The sequence below is a fragment of the Kwoniella dejecticola genome, chromosome 6 (assembly GCF_000512565.2).
Source record: "Kwoniella dejecticola CBS 10117 chromosome 6, complete sequence".
Classification (NCBI taxonomy): Eukaryota; Fungi; Basidiomycota; class Tremellomycetes; order Tremellales; family Cryptococcaceae; genus Kwoniella; species Kwoniella dejecticola.
The window spans coordinates 979,727-1,000,405 of NC_089306.1; the positions used below are offsets into that span (position 1 = coordinate 979,727).

General features: G+C 48.3%; 8 protein-coding genes across 8 annotated transcripts; 4 read left to right on the forward strand and 4 right to left on the reverse strand.

Annotated features, from left to right (window-relative positions):
- Nucleotides 1-78: 78 nt before the first annotated feature.
- I303_105240 (uncharacterized protein) lies at nt 79-2,460 on the reverse strand (the record flags this gene model as incomplete). The annotated part of the gene is made up of 10 exons (XM_018408605.2): nt 79-661; nt 725-919; nt 1,001-1,348; nt 1,419-1,725; nt 1,786-1,857; nt 1,913-1,978; nt 2,041-2,067; nt 2,136-2,181; nt 2,237-2,330; nt 2,393-2,460. 10 exons carry the CDS (start codon nt 2,458-2,460, stop codon nt 79-81), a joined length of 1,806 nt encoding a protein of 601 aa, XP_018262296.2.
- Nucleotides 2,461-2,579: 119 nt separating this feature from the next.
- I303_105241 (uncharacterized protein) lies at nt 2,580-3,314 on the reverse strand (the record flags this gene model as incomplete). The annotated part of the gene is made up of 4 exons (XM_065969112.1): nt 2,580-2,593; nt 2,656-2,690; nt 2,835-2,906; nt 2,980-3,314. The coding sequence occupies 4 exons, from the start codon at nt 3,312-3,314 to the stop codon at nt 2,580-2,582; spliced, it is 456 nt and encodes a 151-aa protein (XP_065825184.1).
- Nucleotides 3,315-5,243: 1,929 nt separating this feature from the next.
- I303_105242 (uncharacterized protein) lies at nt 5,244-8,780 on the forward strand (the record flags this gene model as incomplete). The annotated part of the gene is made up of 3 exons (XM_065969113.1): nt 5,244-5,333; nt 5,416-7,774; nt 7,852-8,780. The coding sequence occupies 3 exons, from the start codon at nt 5,244-5,246 to the stop codon at nt 8,778-8,780; spliced, it is 3,378 nt and encodes a 1,125-aa protein (XP_065825185.1).
- A 438-nt stretch (nt 8,781-9,218) lies between these two features.
- Nucleotides 9,219-10,296, forward strand: I303_105243 (uncharacterized protein; the record flags this gene model as incomplete). Its single annotated transcript, XM_018408603.1, has 2 exons — nt 9,219-10,038; nt 10,115-10,296. The coding sequence occupies 2 exons, from the start codon at nt 9,219-9,221 to the stop codon at nt 10,294-10,296; spliced, it is 1,002 nt and encodes a 333-aa protein (XP_018262294.1).
- A 243-nt stretch (nt 10,297-10,539) lies between these two features.
- Nucleotides 10,540-12,683, reverse strand: I303_105244 (uncharacterized protein; the record flags this gene model as incomplete). The annotated part of the gene is made up of 10 exons (XM_018408602.1): nt 10,540-10,626; nt 10,701-10,823; nt 10,908-11,114; nt 11,226-11,454; nt 11,555-11,720; nt 11,801-11,992; nt 12,063-12,140; nt 12,212-12,259; nt 12,337-12,475; nt 12,540-12,683. 10 exons carry the CDS (start codon nt 12,681-12,683, stop codon nt 10,540-10,542), a joined length of 1,413 nt encoding a protein of 470 aa, XP_018262293.1.
- A 976-nt stretch (nt 12,684-13,659) lies between these two features.
- On the reverse strand, nt 13,660-15,148 carry I303_105245 (uncharacterized protein; the record flags this gene model as incomplete). The annotated part of the gene is made up of 4 exons (XM_065969114.1): nt 13,660-13,903; nt 13,977-14,208; nt 14,254-14,443; nt 14,513-15,148. 4 exons carry the CDS (start codon nt 15,146-15,148, stop codon nt 13,660-13,662), a joined length of 1,302 nt encoding a protein of 433 aa, XP_065825186.1.
- Nucleotides 15,149-15,407: 259 nt separating this feature from the next.
- On the forward strand, nt 15,408-16,518 carry I303_105246 (uncharacterized protein; the record flags this gene model as incomplete). Its single annotated transcript, XM_018408600.1, has 7 exons — nt 15,408-15,411; nt 15,490-15,497; nt 15,560-15,596; nt 15,659-15,752; nt 15,830-16,038; nt 16,132-16,295; nt 16,378-16,518. The coding sequence occupies 7 exons, from the start codon at nt 15,408-15,410 to the stop codon at nt 16,516-16,518; spliced, it is 657 nt and encodes a 218-aa protein (XP_018262291.1).
- Nucleotides 16,519-17,282: 764 nt separating this feature from the next.
- I303_105247 (uncharacterized protein) lies at nt 17,283-17,868 on the forward strand (the record flags this gene model as incomplete). The annotated part of the gene is made up of 4 exons (XM_018408599.1): nt 17,283-17,297; nt 17,403-17,548; nt 17,646-17,697; nt 17,797-17,868. The coding sequence occupies 4 exons, from the start codon at nt 17,283-17,285 to the stop codon at nt 17,866-17,868; spliced, it is 285 nt and encodes a 94-aa protein (XP_018262290.1).
- Between the last annotated feature and the right edge of the window lie 2,811 nt (nt 17,869-20,679).

Below are 20,679 nucleotides of genomic sequence, written 5' to 3' on the forward strand. Positions count from 1 at the left end.
ATACCTGACGAGCATTCCATTCAAGATATTCCTCGCATATAAGACATTCGCATATACTTTTATGTCCAGAGCTGACCCCTAGTAATCCGAAATCTTCTCAAGATGTTTCTGAATCTCGTTTAATTTCCTCAGTTCGTTTGCCCTCATCTCCCTCTCTCTCTTCTTCTTTCTATCACTCTCGAAGACGTCACCAGCCCTTTTTCTTACACTTTCGACGACCTCGTCTAGCCCCATACCCTTTCTCAAAGCAGGAATGACTTCCTTTGTATAATCGCCAGTCACTCGCGACTGGGCGTATTTGCCGACGATAGAGGAGAACTCGATTGCCCAGCTAATCATGATGATCCCGATTTTGGCTTGATATCGAGCGCATTTCTCCCGCTCTTCGACGGACATGGTATCATGCAGTACCCTTGGGGTAGAACTCGCTGGCGACGAGATTCTGGTCGCGCTGGATGAGAGTGAAGAAGGCGGCGTGAGCATCAGCGGCTGGTTGAGGTGCCTGAGGAAATGCTGATAAGACTCGTCTTTCATTTGCGTGAGGCGTGACTTGGAGGCACTGATCAGATCCTCAGGCGGCGATGAGTATAATCTTCGCGCTTCCTCGATGAACCTGAGGGTATCGTTCTTGTGGTGATCTTTCAGCTTTCCGAGTCGGGCGCTGAGGAAGGCGACACATGTCAACCATCGTACTTGAACCGATAGTGCACCATTATTCACTCACATCACCACGTCCAGCAAGGCGGGACTGCCCCCACACATCTCCTTCGTGACTTCCAACAAGAGCTTGTCCACCTCCACCCACAAAACGTCGACGTGCTTGGTCGCGGTCTCATTCCATCTCTTCACATAATTATCTTGATATGACTGCATGATCGCCCTCGAGTCAATTTCATCGGGATTCCTGCGACTGGTATATCTGCAGGATTCGGTTTTATCGTGATATTTTGTTAGCCGCCTGAATGCATAGGACTGACATCAGCCCGAAAGCGCTACTCACTGCTTGATTTTCTCCAGTAATTGATCGGCGAAAACTTGATCTCGGCTATCGACATAAAATCCTTGCGATTTGCAGAAGGAATTGTACCCTTCTTGAACTTCTTCATCAGCCGTAAAAGGCATGAATTCAGGAACGGCTTTTTGTATGTCCTTCTCCAGCTGCGACTGCAGGTCCACCAGATTACCAGATTGGTTGGATAGTTGAATCCGATTTCTGAGATTTTCAGATACTCGATAGATAATTTCGTCGTGCAGCGCGCCGACCGGATCGTCGATGGTGGGATTGGCGACCAACCATTGATCGTGCTCTTGCATTGATTCGCTCAGAGATCGTTTGATCAGGATGATGCTGAAGATGCCATCAGTATCACATCATTCCAGCTTGATCCCAGGGGTAAAGGACAGGCTGAAAGACGTACTTCTCGCGGACTTTGTGTCCGAACAATTCCTCCAGCTTCATCTCCAGCTCCGCTATCCCAAATTGCCTTCCGACTCTTCCTTGGATCGCAATCCAATCCGACTCCGCAAATAACTCTCTTTCCACTTCGCGGACCTTCAGCAGGGACACTTTCCTGGTTCGTTCTTGATGGGTTCGAAGCCGTAAGGGCCACCAGCCGCCTGCAGGACGGTATCCGCCTAGGTGATCGCCCTCATCCAGCAGGTAGTCAACGAAGGTCGAGCCATCATCGAGAGACGGGACCAGGAGATCGGCTCGGGTGATCACGCCTGGACCGACAATGCAATCTAAGCTTTGCGTGTACAGATTTCGACCAATGGAGAGCTTACCTATGGTTCGTTGACCGGTAGGATCATATCTTCTCGCAAGCTGTACTTCAGGATCTGCCGATGATGCATCCTCTGTCTCAAAGTCAGCTCCGAAAAGGCCGATAAGAAGTCAGGAGTAAGAACTCACTAGAACCCGCCGAAAGACAGAGGACGATGAGATTTTGCGGCTGCGAAATGCAGTCGGATACCAGTTCTGCGTAAATCATTGTTTCACGTCAATTCATTCCGTCAATTCCAAGTAGTGACAATACTTACTCAGAGGTATGTTGTGGCCATTCAGTCCTGCAAGGCGAGTGATGGCACCAAATTTTGGTCAGCCATCGTCGTCAAAATGGCAGATCTGAGCTTACCAGGCAGATCTTCAACGTCAAAATTAGGTTGATTGGGACCCGCGACCTGATCTCCTCCATCAGCAAATTTTCTACATCTGACATGTCCGGTCTAGGCTTACATTGATCAGGACAATATTGTTGGTAAAGTCAGGCCAATCTGAATTATCTGCCTTTCTCTCCGCCTCCGTCATTTGTGCCAGTTCTGACCATGTCCTGCGAATCGAGTGACTTCAATGGTTGTCCTCTAAACAGACCTGAGGATAGATTGCGCTCACCTGACATTTCCCAATCCACCATCTGCTCGTCGGGCTTCTTCGCCCGCCCAATGGCAGATCTCACCCATCTGTTCGACATGTCGAATGTCGGCGGCAAATTGTTTGGAAACCGCTTCCCTTGTCCTCGGATTCAGCACCAAGATTGATACGTCGGCTTTGAAAGCGTCGTGCGTCCGTCTCGAGGAAATCAAGATCCGACATCTACAGACAAGTCAGGCGATCCCAGAAGCAATGGAACTCGTGAGTGTTCATAGTTGGCTTACGATGTGGCCCGTCAAACGGCGCAGTACAGATCGATCTTTTTCACAACTCGATGTCAGCTTAGGTGTCGATGATGTAGCTGCTTGATGATGAACTCACGCCCGTGAGAGAGCTCAAGCTATATACACCATAACGTCAGCTCAGCGCTCATGCTTTCAACAAAAGATGATAGGGGACCCACAAGCTACTTTTGCCCGCACTCTGCGCACCAAGCACGCATATCCGGCTGCGAGGGACCTTGTCATCGTGCGGGCTATCATGAGATACTCGCATCAGCCGGCAATTGATGAATTGGCATGACATGCAATGTATCTGCAAGGACTCACTACAGCTTTCTCAGCTCGTCATGCGCTTTAAGGTATTGCGATATCTCGTCATCTTCTACATTAGACTCCTGGGCCTCCCCATTGGACAGAGAAGTGATTGTTACGATGCTCGTCGGTGGTGTGGGTCTTGAGCCTGGGGAGTCAAGGCCGACTAGCGATTGAGGCGTCGGAAACGCGTCAAGAGCGGTAGCCTTGCTTTTTGATTGGGGAGCTTTAAGTACGAGCCTGCTTGGTGGGCTCGGAGTCTGAGGACTCGCTAGCACAGGGTTTCGCATTGGTCGAGCAATAATCTTGATATCTTGATAATCGTAGAACCAGCTTCGCGCAGATGGCATCCAAGAGATACTGATTAATTGTCATGAGAGGAGAAGAAAGAGAATGACCGAGAAGGTAAATAAAGGGTCTTATATAGGTCACAAGCTTATTCCACCTGTAAAGCAATGCATTGGGACCTTGACGACGATCAGCAATGAATTTTCTCATCAGCTTGAGGCATCGCATAACGTCAGCTCCATAACATTATGCACTCCTGATCATGCAGAGCAACCCGACGAATACCGGAAGGCGAACTTGCATTCGAAGTGTAGTTCTGTAAGATCGTAAGAGTGGGAGAAGGTCTGGAAAGTCGATGCCCTGTCCGTGAGTGTTCTTCGAAGACTGCTCGTAACGTTCACGCGATAAATATCAGTCCAATCGCTGCAACACATAGACCATTGTGCAAGACTCGTCAGCTCTACATGTAGCTAGGTTGTGGCGACTCACCATTGCAGACTCAATTTGATGGTAGTCGAGGAGGAAGTGAATTGATTGATTCAACTGCATGTCTACATGACAGTTGTCTCGCACTTGCTGATCACGAAGACGGGGAGAGATTACTGTCGTCCCCCGGGCATCAGGCACTTGCAACCACGCGGAATGATCATCAGCGAGATAACGTTGATTCAGGGTAAAAAATCAACATTAAACTCTTTACCTATTAAATTCCTCTGTCCGCCCACCGGCAAAGAAGGACAAAAAGCCAAAAGTCAAAACGCGTCCTCCCAATCGACAGGACCCGGCTTCGTGGTCCGTAGAAAGCCAAGGCTTATTGTCTGGTATCCATCAGGCTCGCATGATGAACATTAGTGGATGGTGAATAGACACCAAGCTAGATGATGATATAGCCATCGCGACTCTTTGTAAAGGTCAGAATATCGATCATCAAACTAGACCAAGGGTCCTTTGGACTAAAATCGCCTGTGTGGAGAATAAATAAACAAGAGTCAAACGCGTTTCAGATTCAGATCCCTATTCAAAATACACCATCAAGATTCCTTCGTCGTCGTTTCCTCGCATATAAGTAGGAGGCCACTATCTCGTCGATACTTTACACTTTGTCAATCTCTGCCGCTTGGTCCTCCTCTCAATTGGGTGAGTCTCTGCGTTCGGACCATCGATACCCAGCTGATGCGGTCTGATCTTGATACGGATTTCGCAGATCACCCCACACTCATTTCAGCTCGACCAACTCGCTCATCCACATTCATTTAGGCTAGACGCCCCTTTGACCCACAAATCGTCTAGAAGACGCTTCTCTTCCTGTTACAAGACAGGTATACCGCTTTCTGAGCGGCGCCCGGATATAGATTATCAGGTTCGAGGTCAAAGGAACTTCGCTTCATTCGGCTGTACGTCCGAGCGTTCCGCATAGCGTACTCTTCTGGCCGACCATATGACTTGTCAAGAGAGCACGGATCCTCATTCATCGACATTGTCATCATCAAGACGCGCTTTGTCCCTTTTTTGATTCTAGTCTTGCAGGAATTAGCTTGTGTGTTCATGTGTTTGTACACATAGAATTGTGCTCAGGACGCCAATATTGGTCAATTGCAAGTGGGAAGGGGAAAATCAAATACAATCAAGAACCAATCAACATCGAATCCCTCCTCCTCTTTTCTCTTTTCAGCCTTCATCCCCACTTACTCCCATATCAGCTTACCGCTGCCATCTAACGATTACATTTCTTAACGCACGACCATACGAGCCGACCTCATTCACTCTTTACGATATCACGCTCTTTCATGACTCTTCGACTTGTCTTACGACCAAATAAACGAAATTAATCACAAACTCCTGTCATACAGCATCAATCAACCTGTCATAAAGGATCCCTTCTGCCTATTACAATCAACTCGACTCCAACTTGTTTACGCGATTGGCAATTTCTACATCTTGTCGCTCTCTTCGAATCTACATAACGACCACTACGAGAACAGTGAATAAGCATGTCTTTCATGACTCAGGAGGGAAGTTCAAGTTCTTCAGCTTCCGAAGAGGAGAAACGAGCGTTGAGGTTGGCGTCCGCGCGAAAGAAAGTGAGCATCATCTCCACATCCGAAGCTGCTTCTCATAATGTTCATCACTGTTGAAGAGCTATGTCCTGACTGATGGCCCCAGCTGCAGTCTTTTAGAGCATCCCGTTCATCCGAGACCTCAGATTCGTCTCCCATGGGTTCCTCGTCCGCATCCTCCTCCAAGCCACCGTCGCCTACCAAAACGATGCCTCTCACCACCGAGGCGAGCATTAATTCACCCTTCACCTTCCCGCCTTCTCACTCTCGCTCATCAAGCAAGGGCAAAGCCAAGGATTTTGAAGTCGAAGCTCTGCCCAAGCTTGCGAGCACAGGTCACAGGCATAAGAGATCTGATAGTCAGGCCCATCGACGTCAACGCTCATCAATCTCTGTACCGGCGAATGCCACTCTAGGACCAGGATTATCGAGGCCTACAGTTCTCGGAGTTTTCGATCGCCCGAAGGATATCATCACCACGCCTGCCACTCCCTTACTCGACTCGCCTCATCTACCATCGGAACCTCGAATATTGCCTGATGAGAACCATGAAGAAGTCGCCGCTAGGCTGACAGCGTTTTCATTCGGGTCAAAGGCTCCAGTTTCGACGTTCCCTCCCAAACGTAGACAGCAAACTCCTCAACTTTCTGCTCAATCTCTTTTCAGCGAGGGCTTCTCCTCGACGTCGCCTCTCGCTTCTCCGACATCATCTTCATCTGCACCGAACCTGAATAGGCTGTCCACGCCGTTGTCGCGACCACCCAGTTTCCTTCTTACTCAAGCAACGCCTCTAGCCTTTGGCTCGCCTACGCCCGCTCCGCCTATGAAAGCAAATCTCGCAAGTCTCCCTTCATCTCCCCCTACCCCAGCCAGGAGAAGACACTCTCATACCCGATCGAACTCGATTTCGTTGCCCAACCTGAAGCTATCGGGGGCGAGACCCAACTCTCTGGGTATACCTTCATCCAACAGCATTCCGTCTTCACCCTGCTCACCAACGAGCGTTCAGGAGGCGAACAAATCACGACTGTCGAGCCCGATCACAGGTCAACGGCTGAAATTTGAGCCATCAGGTAGAGGTGCAGAAGCTGAGAAGGAAAAGGAAGAATCTCGTCGCAAAGCTTTGGAAAAACTCACCGGTCGATCGTCTCCGGCAAGATCGCCTGTGTTGGAACCTCACGTCGCTGAAATTAGCCTTCCAGATTTGGACGATGAGGACTCCTCCTCGGTGGCTTCCTCCAATCGACCATTGTCCGGTACTTTTGGCTCAGGCTCAGGCTTCTTCAGCCGCCCTTCATCCCTCACCTTGCCTCCTTTGACAGCCTCGACAACTTCGACGTCTTCAGCTCTATCCTCCTCGCCATTTTCTTGGGGTTCACTAAACGACCAACAATCTCCTGTCGAAAGGTGGTCGGGGTTCGGCTTTGGTTTGTCAAAGGATCATGGAAAAGATGAAGGGCTGAAATTCGGTATGGATCTCCCCACAGCCATGGCAAAGAGGCCATCGATCAACCGCCAGTTGAGTGCTCTAGCAGAGGTTGACGAGTCTGAAGAGGACGAAGCGGATTTTGCAGACACTGAAGCTCCAATCGACATGGCACGAACGTTCTCAGATGAACCTGAAAGTATCATGTCCCCATCAACAATAGAACCCACACCCAGCCGTCTAAGGGAGCTGCGATTAGGCACGTCGATGACGACTTCCTCCACACCTCGACAAGGCTCGATCGACAGTGTTCAGTCTTTTTCATTTCCGCGTCAAGCCAGTGCTTCACCGTCATCGCCCACAAAAGCCTACGGAACAATTGGGCGGGGCCGACCGAAGCCTCTCAAGATCGGCTCGACCTCATCTACCCCATCTACCAGCTCCACCCCTAAGTCAGCGGGCCTGTCCAACCGGAAGAGACCGGCACCCGGTTCAGGCTCAAGGGGAAGCTCCATCTCATACAAGAAAGACGACAGTTCCGCCTCATCCCACGATCTGTCCGTGGCCATGGGTAGGAATGTCTTCTCTCCCGAGAGTGTTGGTTCACCCTTACCTGCTCAATCTGGTAGTCCTAAACTTTCGGGTTTTCAAGGGTGGACAAATGTTAATAAAATGAATAATCGACCTTGTCCTCGCCCAAGAACTCTGGTTGGTCTGGGAATTGATAATTCTGGATCCGGAAGGATTTTGGGCGAACTTGATGAAGCCGATGAAGAAGGGTCGCCCTTACCTGCACATAACATGTGGACTTCCCCTCTTCCGGATCCCGATGCTGTCGAAGACGTGTTCCAATTTCAAGGAAAAAGGGACAGCTTTGCGGAAGAGTCGGCTTGGCGAGATGTACAATTGGAAATGGAAATGGAGCGGGAAGCCCTCAAGGAAGACGTCGATACATGGAAGCTGAGATGTTCGAATCTGGAAGAAAAGCTTGAATTGGAACGCAAAGAGAGCGCAATTCTTCGAGAGAGAGTCAGAAAACGTGAGTATCTCACGTCCACTTCAATAAACGGCAGAAGCAATATCGCTGACTGCCATTCCATTCATGCTATAATATAGTTGGCGATCGTTTATCTAGCGTCTCGTCTTTACCTACGGAGCGATCATCCGAATCTCATACCGCTGAATCTCGCTTGATTGCCGAAATGAGAGAGCAGCTTTTCAACCTGACCACGTCTCTCGAAGCAGAACGCAAAGTAAAAGAGCACGCTCTGAGTCAATTGGCAAGCATCTCACGACCACACCCTGAGGCCTATGATGTAGAAGTCGGTAACGAGCCGGTCACTGCTACTCCCATATTTGGATTCCCTCGGGACCTCCCTGCCACAGCATCTTCGACTCTCTCACCAATCGTCACGCCAGCGTCTCTGTCTCTAGCGAAATCACCGGATATCGAAAATATAACCCAATTCCGATTCACCCCAGGACAAGATCCGAATTTCTCGAGAATGAAAGGCTGGGGTTTCCCCAAAGATCCTTCACCCACCAAACCCGCCCAAAGTCAATCCAAAAAGCGAGAATCATTTTTTGGCTTGTCGACTGTATTGAAAAGAAGTGTCAGTGCGGAACATGCCGAGGAAGCCAATGGCATGGATCTACCCTGTTTCGTCATCCCCGCCAGCGATGAATGTTCGGAAACCTACAATTACACGCCCAGATCTGTCTCCGAACCTATCAAGAGCCATTCTCCAGCCGGCATCGAAAACGAGCTCGAAGCGTACGCAGCACATCCCAGCTCGGGCTTCAATTCGGCCGTCTCGTTCTTGTCATCTTACCTTCCTTCACACTCGGTCGACGACAAGGCTGACGACCCTTTGAAGCAGAGTAAGATGTATGAACCGAATTTCATCAAAAAGGAGAATCAGCAGTATCGAGTGTCGCGCGGTCCCGATGGAAATGGTACGCGTATGCGAATGAGTATGAGTACCAGTAGAATGGACTTTAGAAAAGGTTGTAAATGCTGTTCGGGACCTGTCATCGAATTGTAATATACTACTGTGGCGAGGCCGATGTACATACAAATAAGTGACGGAGAAAGAATGAGGGAGAATGATCTATACTTACTTACATACTTGTATTGGTGCATGCTTGCATGCTTACATGCATACATACTATCATGCATTCAACCTAATTCTGTACAATTCGAGTACGGCGACTTGCGTGTCTGACTCAGATGCACGACGATATGGCACTTCGTACTCCCGCTCACCAACCTAGTTATGCTGACGATAACGAAGCACTGCAAGGCATGTACACATATGTACATATAAATATCGCCATAGCCTTGTCAATTCGTCCTGTTCCTGCACCCATTTTTCTTCATACTTGATATTGTACAAGCCCTCAAGCCCGCATATCCCAGCATACATCGTTATTCGAACGTCTTTGTCTACTCAAACGCTTCCTTGCAATAAACCATACTCACAATGCCCATGTTCTATACTCCAACCGATTACAAGCCCAGCGTCTTCAGCGTCGCCACCAGTCCCAAAGAAGACCTCGCTGGACTTGCTCCGCTTACTTGCCCATCGTCTGCTGATTCACACTGGGACTCGCAATCGGACTCGAATTCGGACTCGGACTTCGTCAAGTTCCGTAAAGCTGCCGAGGCGAAACACCGCAAAGACTGGTGGCGACAGCAGGCACGACAGGTACGACAAAGGCGATATGCTCAGTCCAACCCTGATGCGCATTCAAACGCATATGCAAATACATATGTAGACGGGTACGAAGCAAGTATCTCAAGCCTCAATGCGAGTGGCGGGCATATCACCCCAACTATTCCCACTCCCACTCCAACTCCAATTTCACTTTCAGGCCGTATACACTCGCATCAACTCGTGAAATTCGCCACTCCGTCCGGATCTACAGGCTGGAAGAACCCCAATAACGGATGTTGGTCCATCAAAGATCGTTCGGGGTTCAGCATTTCAAAAGGCTCAGACGGGGGTCATTGGATACTCAATCATCCGGACAGAAATAGCGAGCGATTTGGACGAGGTAATACTTTGGTCACTTTCGAGAATACACGATTCAATAAGAATGCCGATGATGGATCATTCACCTTTGTTCATCCTGATTACCCGCTCAATCAGGCGTTCATCTTCGCTTCGAGGGATGGGGGGCTGCTTTTCCAGGATTGGAAGGGTTGTTTCGTTTTTGTGAATAGTAAGAACGAGGTGATTTATGGTGATAAACCGGAAGAATCGATGGAAAATCGAAAAATTGTGAATAATGGAAACAGAGGTACGTATCGTCATGAGAAATGTTGACGTGTCTATCTGAATTTCTGTTGATTATTTGAGTTTCGCATTTTCCGCAGATCAATACTGCACTCGTTACGCCGATGATAGTTCCAGCAAAGACTCTCTTGCCGCGTACAAGCTCGCAAATGAGAAGACGGCCGACCAAACGGTGTTGCGACTTCGAAATAACACATGGACTTCCAGATTCGTTGACGCCCCAAGAACACTCATGGTCAAAATCAGTAGACGTCTCGCGTAGAATGTTGAACTTCATCAAGATGGGAAATAGAGATTCTGAGCTTAGCATCAAGACCGAATGAATGAAGGACACGATAATTCAATAATTATACTTGAATTTATTTGATACTGCATTATTTTTCGACATGTGCTTGATGCGATACTGTACCTGTCATGCTTTAATGATTATAAATGCATCAATGCATCAAGATGTCTATCGATACAGTGTATTGTGTTTCTCCTCTGTTGTGCTCTTTTTTTTGCTCTACGAGGAGTTGTCTCTGCATGACCATGCTCCGGCACCTTGGTTGGCGGCGTAGGAGTCTTTGATGTCGATCACTGCTCCGTAAGTCTGATCAGGCGCAATCAAATTAGCATTGAGATATCGAAAACTCGGACCAGGGCAGTGCAAACCGGAAAACTTACTCCTGCTACCATTAAGAAAGAGCCTAGGGCAATTACGAACAGATTCCAGCAGATAAGGAATTTCCAGAGGGTGTTTCTCCCTGCTGCATCTCTGTGCCAGTTATCGTATAACCACATACCGGCCTACGGAGAATCATCGATCGCGTCAGCTTTTTGCTCTTCATTACGTTGCCCATTGATAGATAGGGAAAGCAAGGCCCAACTTACCATTAATTGGATACATAATACAGTACCAAACAAAGCTCCGACCAAAGAGGCGATACCGTCGAATACGGGGATAGCACTCGCGATGATATATGAGAACAGAACACATCCGAGGACGCAGCTGTACCATACGATGTAGTGTTTAGCCGAGTTGCTGGTGAGATGTTTCGATCCTCTCAGAAGTCGTACAAAGAGGAATTTGGCGGGAAGCTATGTGTGAGATACAGTAATTTGGTCTTAGCACCAGTACCGATTGCTCTTGAAATGAAATGTAGAAGTGGGGTTCCGGATGGACGCTTGATCAGATTGGGATCAACTTACATGAGTGAACATCATAGCGGTAACGAATAATCCGGGTAATGCAAGACCGTAACAAACTTTCTTGAGGGTACCGCCAGCGCTTCCTAAGGCTGGAGAAGCGACGAATTGACCACAATAGTAATACACGACGACTCCGACTACGGTATCAACGGCAGTGACGAACCCTTGCGAAAGTAGCATCGATTGGGTGTATTTCCGTTGATCCCTCATTTCAGATACGATACCGAAGCTGAGTGTCGCAAACATGTCTCGAGTCAGCTGACCGGAGTTCACTCAGGCCTCAGAAGGCGCAATCAAGTGTGAGGTTATCAAGTGAGAGACAAACTCACAAAGCTGGAGTACCTGTAAAAGCAAATACTAGAGCTGACACAGCTGTGATAGCCTCCGTGAAAGACGGTTGACCGAAAATGACTAGGCCTTTGTCCCATGTATCACCTTCTTGAGGCGCAGTAGCGGGTCGCTCTTCAACTCCCACAGCGATGGTCAAAGTGAGCACTGGACAAATCCAGTCAAGTCAGCATGGAAACTGACTGGCGAATTGCTGTGAGATTTCTGTCAATTCGGGGATAACTCACAAGCACTCATAATGGATATCAATCCGACCCAGCCCAACCAAGAAATCTTTCCTAAAGTTTGTATACAAGACATGAAGAACGCCACGATAGCTGCAACAGCTACGAAGACGGCTGTACAAGTTCCGTGCGACGATATAGCGTTCAGACCGATCGAGATACCCAACAATCCGGAGGCCGCAACGCAAGTCATGACTGTGTGAGGCGATTTTAATCAGCTTCTGGTGCTCGGGTTTTGAGCGCGGAATTAGTAGGTATGACTCACAAAGCCAGTACATGACTGCTATGACTTCTCTGCCTATTCTACCCTTGAACAGCATATATCCGACGTCATCAATCCCATCTGTTGTACAACACCGTAATCAGCTTAGGTTCACCAGTTGGGCTTGATGGATAAGAGTATGAAGCACTCACAGACTGAGGGGTGATTTCTCTTGAACTGTCCTACGACATAGTCGGACCCTAGAAATATTTCATTGTCCTATATCAGCTTTGCGGCACCGGTAATCTCGCTCGATTACACTGAAGCTCTGACTTACAACAAATGATGGCTGAAATAACCCATAAACAGATAATACCAGGTACAATACCCAGCACAGCCAAAGTCGAAGGTACACTCAACACTCCTACACCAATCTGAGATTTGATCAGGAGTACGGTCGTACCCAGCCATCCGACCTATCAGAGTCGGCGCATTAGCCAGCATACTAGGAGGTAATACATGCGAGAGAGTGAAGCGTACATTACGATAGTTGGGACCGTCTTCATTTATATTGCCAAAGACATCGTCAGTCGAGATGGTAGCTGTCTCCAAGTCGTGGTCCGACTTATTCTTGATGTCTCCTGGCGAGGAGGTAGGCTTGTCTTTGTGGAATTGGAATACCATGTTATCACTCCGCTGTCCGATGTTGATCTTGCTTCTTTTGCAGCGTAGGGTGTTCGAGGGCGAGTATCGATGGGTTTGACAAGGGTGAATGCGCCTTATGTCGAGGTCAGTCAGTACACGCCAATGATTTCTATGATATTTTTTAGACAACAACTTTGAATCAAAAGTAAGTAAATGTAAAACAGATCGATCAATTACTAATCATGATAAAATCAATCTCGTCAATAAAACTTCTCCATGTTCTTCCAAAACCCAAAAAATCCTTCTGCAGGTTTGGCGCCGTCTGCTGGAATGTGTAGTTCGAGCTGCATATGAGACGGATACCCTGTACTATCCGTCCAACATGATGGTCTAGCGAGCAGAAATGACGAAAGCAGCGACGACATGATCAAACACCTTGAAAATCTTCCAACCCACAACTTTTATCCGAGTTGAACAAGGAACAAACAGATGCCAAGCTGGAATTGGGATCCTGGGTTTGCCCTGAGCCCTGGAATCATGATGACATCCGCTCGTTTAAATCATCCTTAACTCCGTCGTCCTTCGAGGGCCACCCCTCTTTCGGATTCGGTTTCGGCGATTTTCCTGTCTTCTGGTACAAAGCTTACTTGTGCACGCGCGAAAATTTTCGGCTGTATACGGGTACGTCATGCTGTTTTCTGGTATTACGTAAGGAGAGGACTCAGACTCGAGCTATTAACCGTTGAGCGAGCGTGCTGGTCACGGTGAAAGACGGACACTGTTGCTGATGCAAAACGCAAACAGGCAGCCGTGTCGTAACGGGCAAATCATGATGGGCAAATCGCTAGTGTTGCATGCCATTAATCTTTCACCAAAATTCAGCGTTGAGGAATGAAATGGATCTGCTGATCACAAGAACGCCATTCGCTGGATGAAAAACACCCAGAGACAGCGGATCGACACCATGCTGATAGAAGCATACATATGCAATGCTAATCGCACCAAGGAATAGTACCTAACGCTTCTTATACACGCAGGCTTTGAGAATTTCTTCTCCTTCATACACCCTGTCTTCCCAGCCTTCTTCTCCCCTAGCTGGACCAAGAGGAACAGCCGATTCCTTGGTAAACCTAAACAGGGTGAAATGGGTCGATGGCGAATCTTGTTCTTCCAATTTGAACCCGAACGATTCGACTTTCTCGACGAATTCTTCTGTGGAAGTAAATCGAGATGTTACTTCTGCTACATGGAACGTGCCTCTACCCCAATTTACCATTTATCGGGTTAGCCATTCGTACAACGAGACCGGGCACAATCAGTGCTGTAACTTACCCCTCTTTGAGGATTCTGCAAACTTCCGCAATCCCTCCAACCCAATTCTTGCCCATCAGACTCAGGCAGCATACAGCTACGTCCACGACTTCCGAGGCTTTTTCGTCCTTGTTTCCTCCCTTTTTCTTCCCCTTCTTCCCGGCCAGCACAGCGGAGTTCGTATCGTGAGTCAGACCACCAGGACGTCCAGGAAGGGGTATCTGTTCTAAAAAGTCGGCTTGGATGACCCAACCTTCCGATACCTTCTTCGCATCTTCACTGCCACTACCTGGCACACCCGAGTCTCCAACTAAATCATAAGACAGCACAACCTTCCCCTGCGGCACAAGCGCTCTTGCTAGCCCGGCATCTCCACATCCCAGATCTGCTATGACAGTGCGGGCTGGTAGAGGTGCGAGAGCTTTCGTGATATACTGTAACGGCGGTGCGGGCCATCCAGCAGTAAGAGCTCGATGAGTCATGTGATACTACGGTACCAGATGTGTACATTAGCTTGTATTCAGCAGCAGAATGACGGATAGAGATCGACGACTCACGTCTGCAAAGATCTTGGGATCCTTCTTCATCATCTCCACAGCTTCTGTCGAGGGTGTAGAATACAGCTGTTCGTTGATCCACCTGAATCTTGCTCCTTCAAGCTTGGACTGCATCTTGCTTTGCATGTCCGTTAGACCTTCTCCGCCGACTTGAAGTTTGTTTTTCGTTACTGGAATTGTCGGTATAGGAAGCTCAACAGGTCCATTGTCAACGCTTTTCCCTGTCTTCTTATCTCCTGATCGTTTGTCCCCTTTCTTCGGGGTGCTCTGATCTTTTCCGCTTGGTGCAGCTTTTACATGAGCTTGCTTTTGCTTGTCTTTCTTACTCGGCGTTACAGCTGCTGATTTGGCCGTTTGCCCTTCGTTATTGCTTTTGATCTTCTTCTTCTTTTGACTTGAGTTACCCATATTTTCGGTCCCGGACTTTTCCTTGACATGACCCTTCTCTATCTTGCTCATCAACTTGTCCAGGTTCGCTTGAGTGGATTTAAGCAGACCCGCATCATGGTGCGCTCCTACTGAGGGGCGTTTCCGCTTATTGCTATTCTTCTGCGACGCTTTGCTGGTGAAAGCTGAAGTCAGGGAATTTGACGGTCCAGCTGCGGCGCTTTCGAAGGAGGACGGGAATAGCGACATCGTTGCTCAATCTCTAGCTGATGTTATCAACGATATGAGAGGAGTACTGCACTGTGAGGTCGAAATAAGTCGCCCTTGAAAAAGTTGGAAGATGTTGATGGGGCACCAAAATCCAAAGTTGCTGCTGAGTGATTTGATCCCGTCGTACTCCTTCCTCTTGCCGCTGCTAACTCCTGGTTCAGCTGAAAGAAGAAGGACAACATTGTTTTCATACTCCAATCAACGACTCTTAGTGCTTTATAAGCCATCCGCAGACATCATGGGTGAGTCGACCTGGATTCTTTCAGACATCTGCATAATGGAATGTGTGCTGATCGTCTTTGCTTGATGTGTTGTTGCAGACTACCAAGTAAGCTATCCCTGCCTCCGTTTGACTCTCATCCTTCTCGCATATGCTAATGACTGCGCCAGAATCGAGCTGGTGCAAATAAGGGTAGTGGTGGTGTCGGTAAGCTACTGTCTTCATCTTGTGCTGAAATCACGGATGTGCACTGCTGATGCCATTGACAGCCGGTGCTTCGGAGACTGCTGTTGATAGGAGAGAAAGGTTAAGGAAATTAGCTCTGGAGACTATAGATCTGGCAAAGGATCCGTATATTCTGAGGTACGCCTTGTCCTGAATAACCAATCATCCATGGTCAAATAGTCTTGTATTCAAGAATCATGCTGACATACCCGCAGAACACATTTGGGTACACTCGAATGCCGATTATGTCTGACCTTGCACGTGAACGAGGGTTCTTACTTGGCTCACACTCAAGGAAAGAAACATCAAACCAACTTGGCCAGACGAGCAGCAAGGGATAACAAGGATGCCTCGCTGATGATCCAAGCTGCTCCTGCTGCTCAACAAGTGAAGAAGAAGGTTTTCGTGAAAATAGGTCGACCTGGTACGTTATCCGTTATTCGTCCCCTGCACCCAAAAATCAGGTCCTTTTAAATTTTCGTGGCATCAAGAGCTCATGCAGAGTATCCATCTATAGGTTACAAAATCATAAAGATACGCGAGCCGGTCAGTCAACGGATGGGTTTGCTGTTCACGGTATCGTTACCTGAGATCAAGGAAGGCGAGAGGCCAAGGAGGAGGTTCATGTCTGCTTTTGAGCAAAGGAGGGAGATACCAAATAGGGCGTTCCAGTATTTAGTGGTGAGTGCTGAATAACTCAAGACTCTTTATCTGCTCCAGGCTTGAGGCTGACCATAGAATTTGCATGTTTTCCGTCACGTAGCTCGCAGCAGAACCATATGAGACAATAGCATTCGCTGTCCCTTCGAAGGAGATGGTGGATCAAGAGGAGGATCCGGAATCAGTATGGGAACACTGGGATCAGGACGAGAAGGTGTACAGCTGTCAGTTCCTCTTCAAATAGATCTAATGATTACCGAAAATTTGGTCATCCTTGTGTATGTAAATTATGCTGTATGATCATGTCCAAGAGGGGGCCCGATAAGCTTTGAAAGAGTGTTTCCACCAAGTAGCGCAACTCTCACGAAATCAAGGATGCTTAGCGAAAAAAGGGTCTAGAATTTGAGCTTTTCTTTGCTGGCGCCTATGTAGTACGCCGCCAGGCATGGATGTCAGATTACTTAGGTATTTGCTTGAAATTGGAAAGACCATCAGTCCGGGAGCTTAGTACATTAGGGTCGGGCTTTAGCGTTTGAGCACACACCTCCATTCTTCCAGACTTAGTTTGCTTCTTGCCTTAGTGAAGTCGCCAAAAATACGCTTACATGTGGGGACGCGACAAAGCGTACACGGCTTGCTCGGCCAAGGCACAAAGTGACTGTTCATACATTGCTTATCCAGGCCTTGAAGAAGAAATTGCCAATTATTCGTGTCTATGAGGGTGCATCGGGTGCGTCGGGTGGATCAGGGTAAGGCTCAAAGTACAAAACTGAGTCTCGGTACCGATGGCGATTGGGAGCTAGCGGGAAGTCCATGTAACGCCAAAAGGCAAAGCAGCTCTTTCACAACTACTGCGACCGATAGTGTGGAGTATCATTTCGCCGTCCAGATCAGCACGTACTGAAGCCTTCGTCTGTCCTTTTGTACTTGTATAACGACAGAATGTCCAGTTATATTCATTCTGAATACTGATACTCATCTTGCATATTCCATCTATTCGTCTTCACCATGGTCACCATCGAGGTGAGTGATCCCGCTCGTCCCAATCACGCAAAGCACACGACAACATTAGGCGTGAATTCTTGTGATTACGGTAGCTGAACGGAAGCTCTCTGATGGTCACGCTAGTTCCACGAAGTTCACCATTATCCGCACCAGGAAGAGGTGTTTTCGACTAGAGTCAGCTTACCTTGGCAAAACCAATTTGGCTTGGCCTTCAAGCTGGCTCACGACCAGCGGCACCCGGGCCATAATGCCAATCCCTCTGATTACCGGTGCGTCCCAACTGTGTCTGTCGAGCTCTTCTCCCTTTCCCGTATGCTATGCCTGTCACACCGAGATTGCCGATTCTGACTGCGCATTCCGCTCTAGGTATATGGCTGAAATCCCCGGTCAAGGACTAATGTTCATATCCCCTCAACTTGTAAGCTTACTTTATCGCCTCTCCACAGCTGACACGTCTTGTTACTCAACAATGATTGATGCCGTCGTGCTGATGCTTACGCTCGATTCGCCGTCCTAGCGGCCTGCCGACATCGGGTTGGGCTCAGAGGGGAATACGGTCAAGGTATGGATCATCAGCAGGGATAATTAGCTTGGACTAGACCGTCACTTAGGCGCGGGGGCTCCTTGGTCGCGACTGGCGTTCATGGATTCATGTCCTCAGTTATTATGTATACCGCGTGGCCGGTAGAGTATTGCGAACGTACTGCATGAAGGTGATCATATTTTCTAAATCTGCGAAGACACGCTCACACACCCGGTCGCAGTCATCTTCTCAAGGGGTTGCCAGGTCAGGGTTGATTGGCCATACAGTAGCTTCGAAAGGAACGCCGGACGCTGACCTTTAACCGGAAATTATCCATTCATGTATGTACTTGATACCGCGCTCCCTACAGGTGACCTGGAATCCCGCCTTGAGCTAGGCTCAAACGATGCATCAAATGAGAACAGAAGACTGATTCAACGCACAAGCGGACCATTCGAGCACAGAGCTGAGGCCCACGCTTGAGCTTCAGCGTTCAACTCAACACGTTCAGATGATGCGTCAGATGACCTTGCACAGTGTCCTTTTGGTCATAAGTCATTCCTCCCTCGAGATGTGTCTTACCTCAACAGCTTTGGTGCCGACTACGCCCAGGTTCCGTTTCCCCTGTTCTCAGATCAGGGTACTTCCAGCAACAAGGCTCGGTGCCGATGGCGATAGGATGCAGCCGGAGAATTTGAGTGGGGCTAAACTTGGTAAAAATCCACCAAAACACGACTTGGGCGACCGACATCGTCGTGTAGTGAGGACTACGCTTCCCAGGTGGGAATGTAAGACTAATTGTCCCAGTCTACTATAGCATTATCAATTGTCCACAATTATACCGCTTCCTATAAACATGCGGGATGCTGAGTTCGCCCGATACTGGGTTTCAATTTCATCTCCCATAACTCATTCTCCCGATCTCTTGAACCGGTTATCAACATCATCATCTCTCACCCATCATGCTCACAATCGAGGTAAGTAATCCACCGAGTCTTCGTTTTTGTCCAAAGTGCTTTGGATTGGGGCCATAGGAGACCGAGCCACGGTTCGATCGCTAACCTTTCATCAACGGGGCGGACTCGGATATCCTTTATATATATATAGTTTCACGAAGTTCGCTCTTCTCCTCACCAAGTCGAGATATTCATCGCCAATGTCAACGTGCCTTGGGAACAACCTTTTGCGCTCGCCTTTCAACAGGCTCATGACCTTCGACACCCAGGTCATCATGGGAATTCCTTTGATTATCAGTCAGTAGCACATCCCCTGTTCTCATCTATTCTATTGACACCGCATCGTTCTGGAGCATCCGACACTGGACTGACCTGTCTCTGTACATGTGTAATTTCTAGGTACATGGCGGAAGTTCCAAATCGAGGAATGACCATGATACCTTCTCAAATCGTGAGCCTCGAACGATACCACACCATATAGTACCCACCTCAAATTCATGATGGGCATTGTCATGTCTCGTCAAGCGAAGAGGTTGTCCATGGATGTGGTCGCGCTGTACTGACGACCAGTTCTACCTTCGTCATAGTCACCCGCCGACATCGGAGTGACACCACATTGGTCTCCTTTCAGAGTCTGGGTCATTACCCGAGGTGACTAGACTGCCCTCTCTCACTGATCATTTGTGCGAGGAGATTCCGGTGACCCGCTCAATGCTTCTTCGTGGCTTTCGTGCGATGGATTGGTAAAATGCAGTACCGTCGTACTCCTCATAGCTTATAGAGTGATGCAGGTCAGTACCACTGGTCAGTTGCAGAGGTGTGATGATCTCTCGAGCTCAGGACTGTTGCGAAATTTCCCTGACTTGTCGGCAGAGTATAAGCAGCAATAGCATCTTGATGGTGAGTATCGGATGCTAAGGACTTTTCATCGTCGCACCACAAATAAGATTGTACGATGCCACGCACGATGAATGCAGTCAAAGCGAAAGGGTGATTTGAGGCGCCTACAGCCATGTTACCACCAATCCTCAGCTTTAGCCTTTTGGTCGACACGCCGAGATATCGCGTCAAAGGACACTGCATAGCACCCTGTAGGCCATGCAGCATCTCCAAGTCCCGTTGTACATTGACTGTTTGTTCATGAGCCAGGGTCACTCTAACGCTTCGGTACCGACGGTGATCCGCCGGGGTTGAGCGGGACTCTTTTCGCACTGAGTTACTTTGATCAGTCTCCTTCGTGGTCAATGCGATATGATGGGACCTTGATGATCCGTTGTACTGATACCGACACCCTAGAACGGAAACACTAAACGAGTTCTAACGGAAATTCCCAGGCTAAGGTGTCGGTACCGACGGCGATCCAGATTAATTAGGGATGGCTTGGCTCGAGCTGACAAGTACGATTACGATTACTTGTACCGAACTGGACAAGTGATGCAACACGACTTTGCGGCGCCTTGTGGTCGATTTGAGCTGAACGGTACTTCGCTTCCCAAGTCAGGGCTTGTCCTATCATGTCTACTTGGGTTACGTCTTATCTCTTATATATATATAGATATATACGTAAGAGACAAGCGGAATGCAAATCAGAGTCGTCCTCCTCAACGGCACATTGATTAAATATTGACTGACATGATGTACGATATCAAAGTGAGTAGGGATTTTGACAGTCGTAGACTTTCACTTCTCAGTGTTGCTGATCGAGTTGTACTGTCTGGGATCTCACGTAACAATCAAACTAAATCAACAGTTCATCGAGTCGCTAATCACCCAGAACAAAGAGAAATTTTCGAGGCGACAATTCCCGCACATTGGGACGAACCTTTCGCTTTCGCGTTCGAGCGAGTCCACAATAAAAGACACCCAGGTCATCACGGTGATCCATTCCAATATCAGTGAGTAATGGTGTTCCGTACCATAC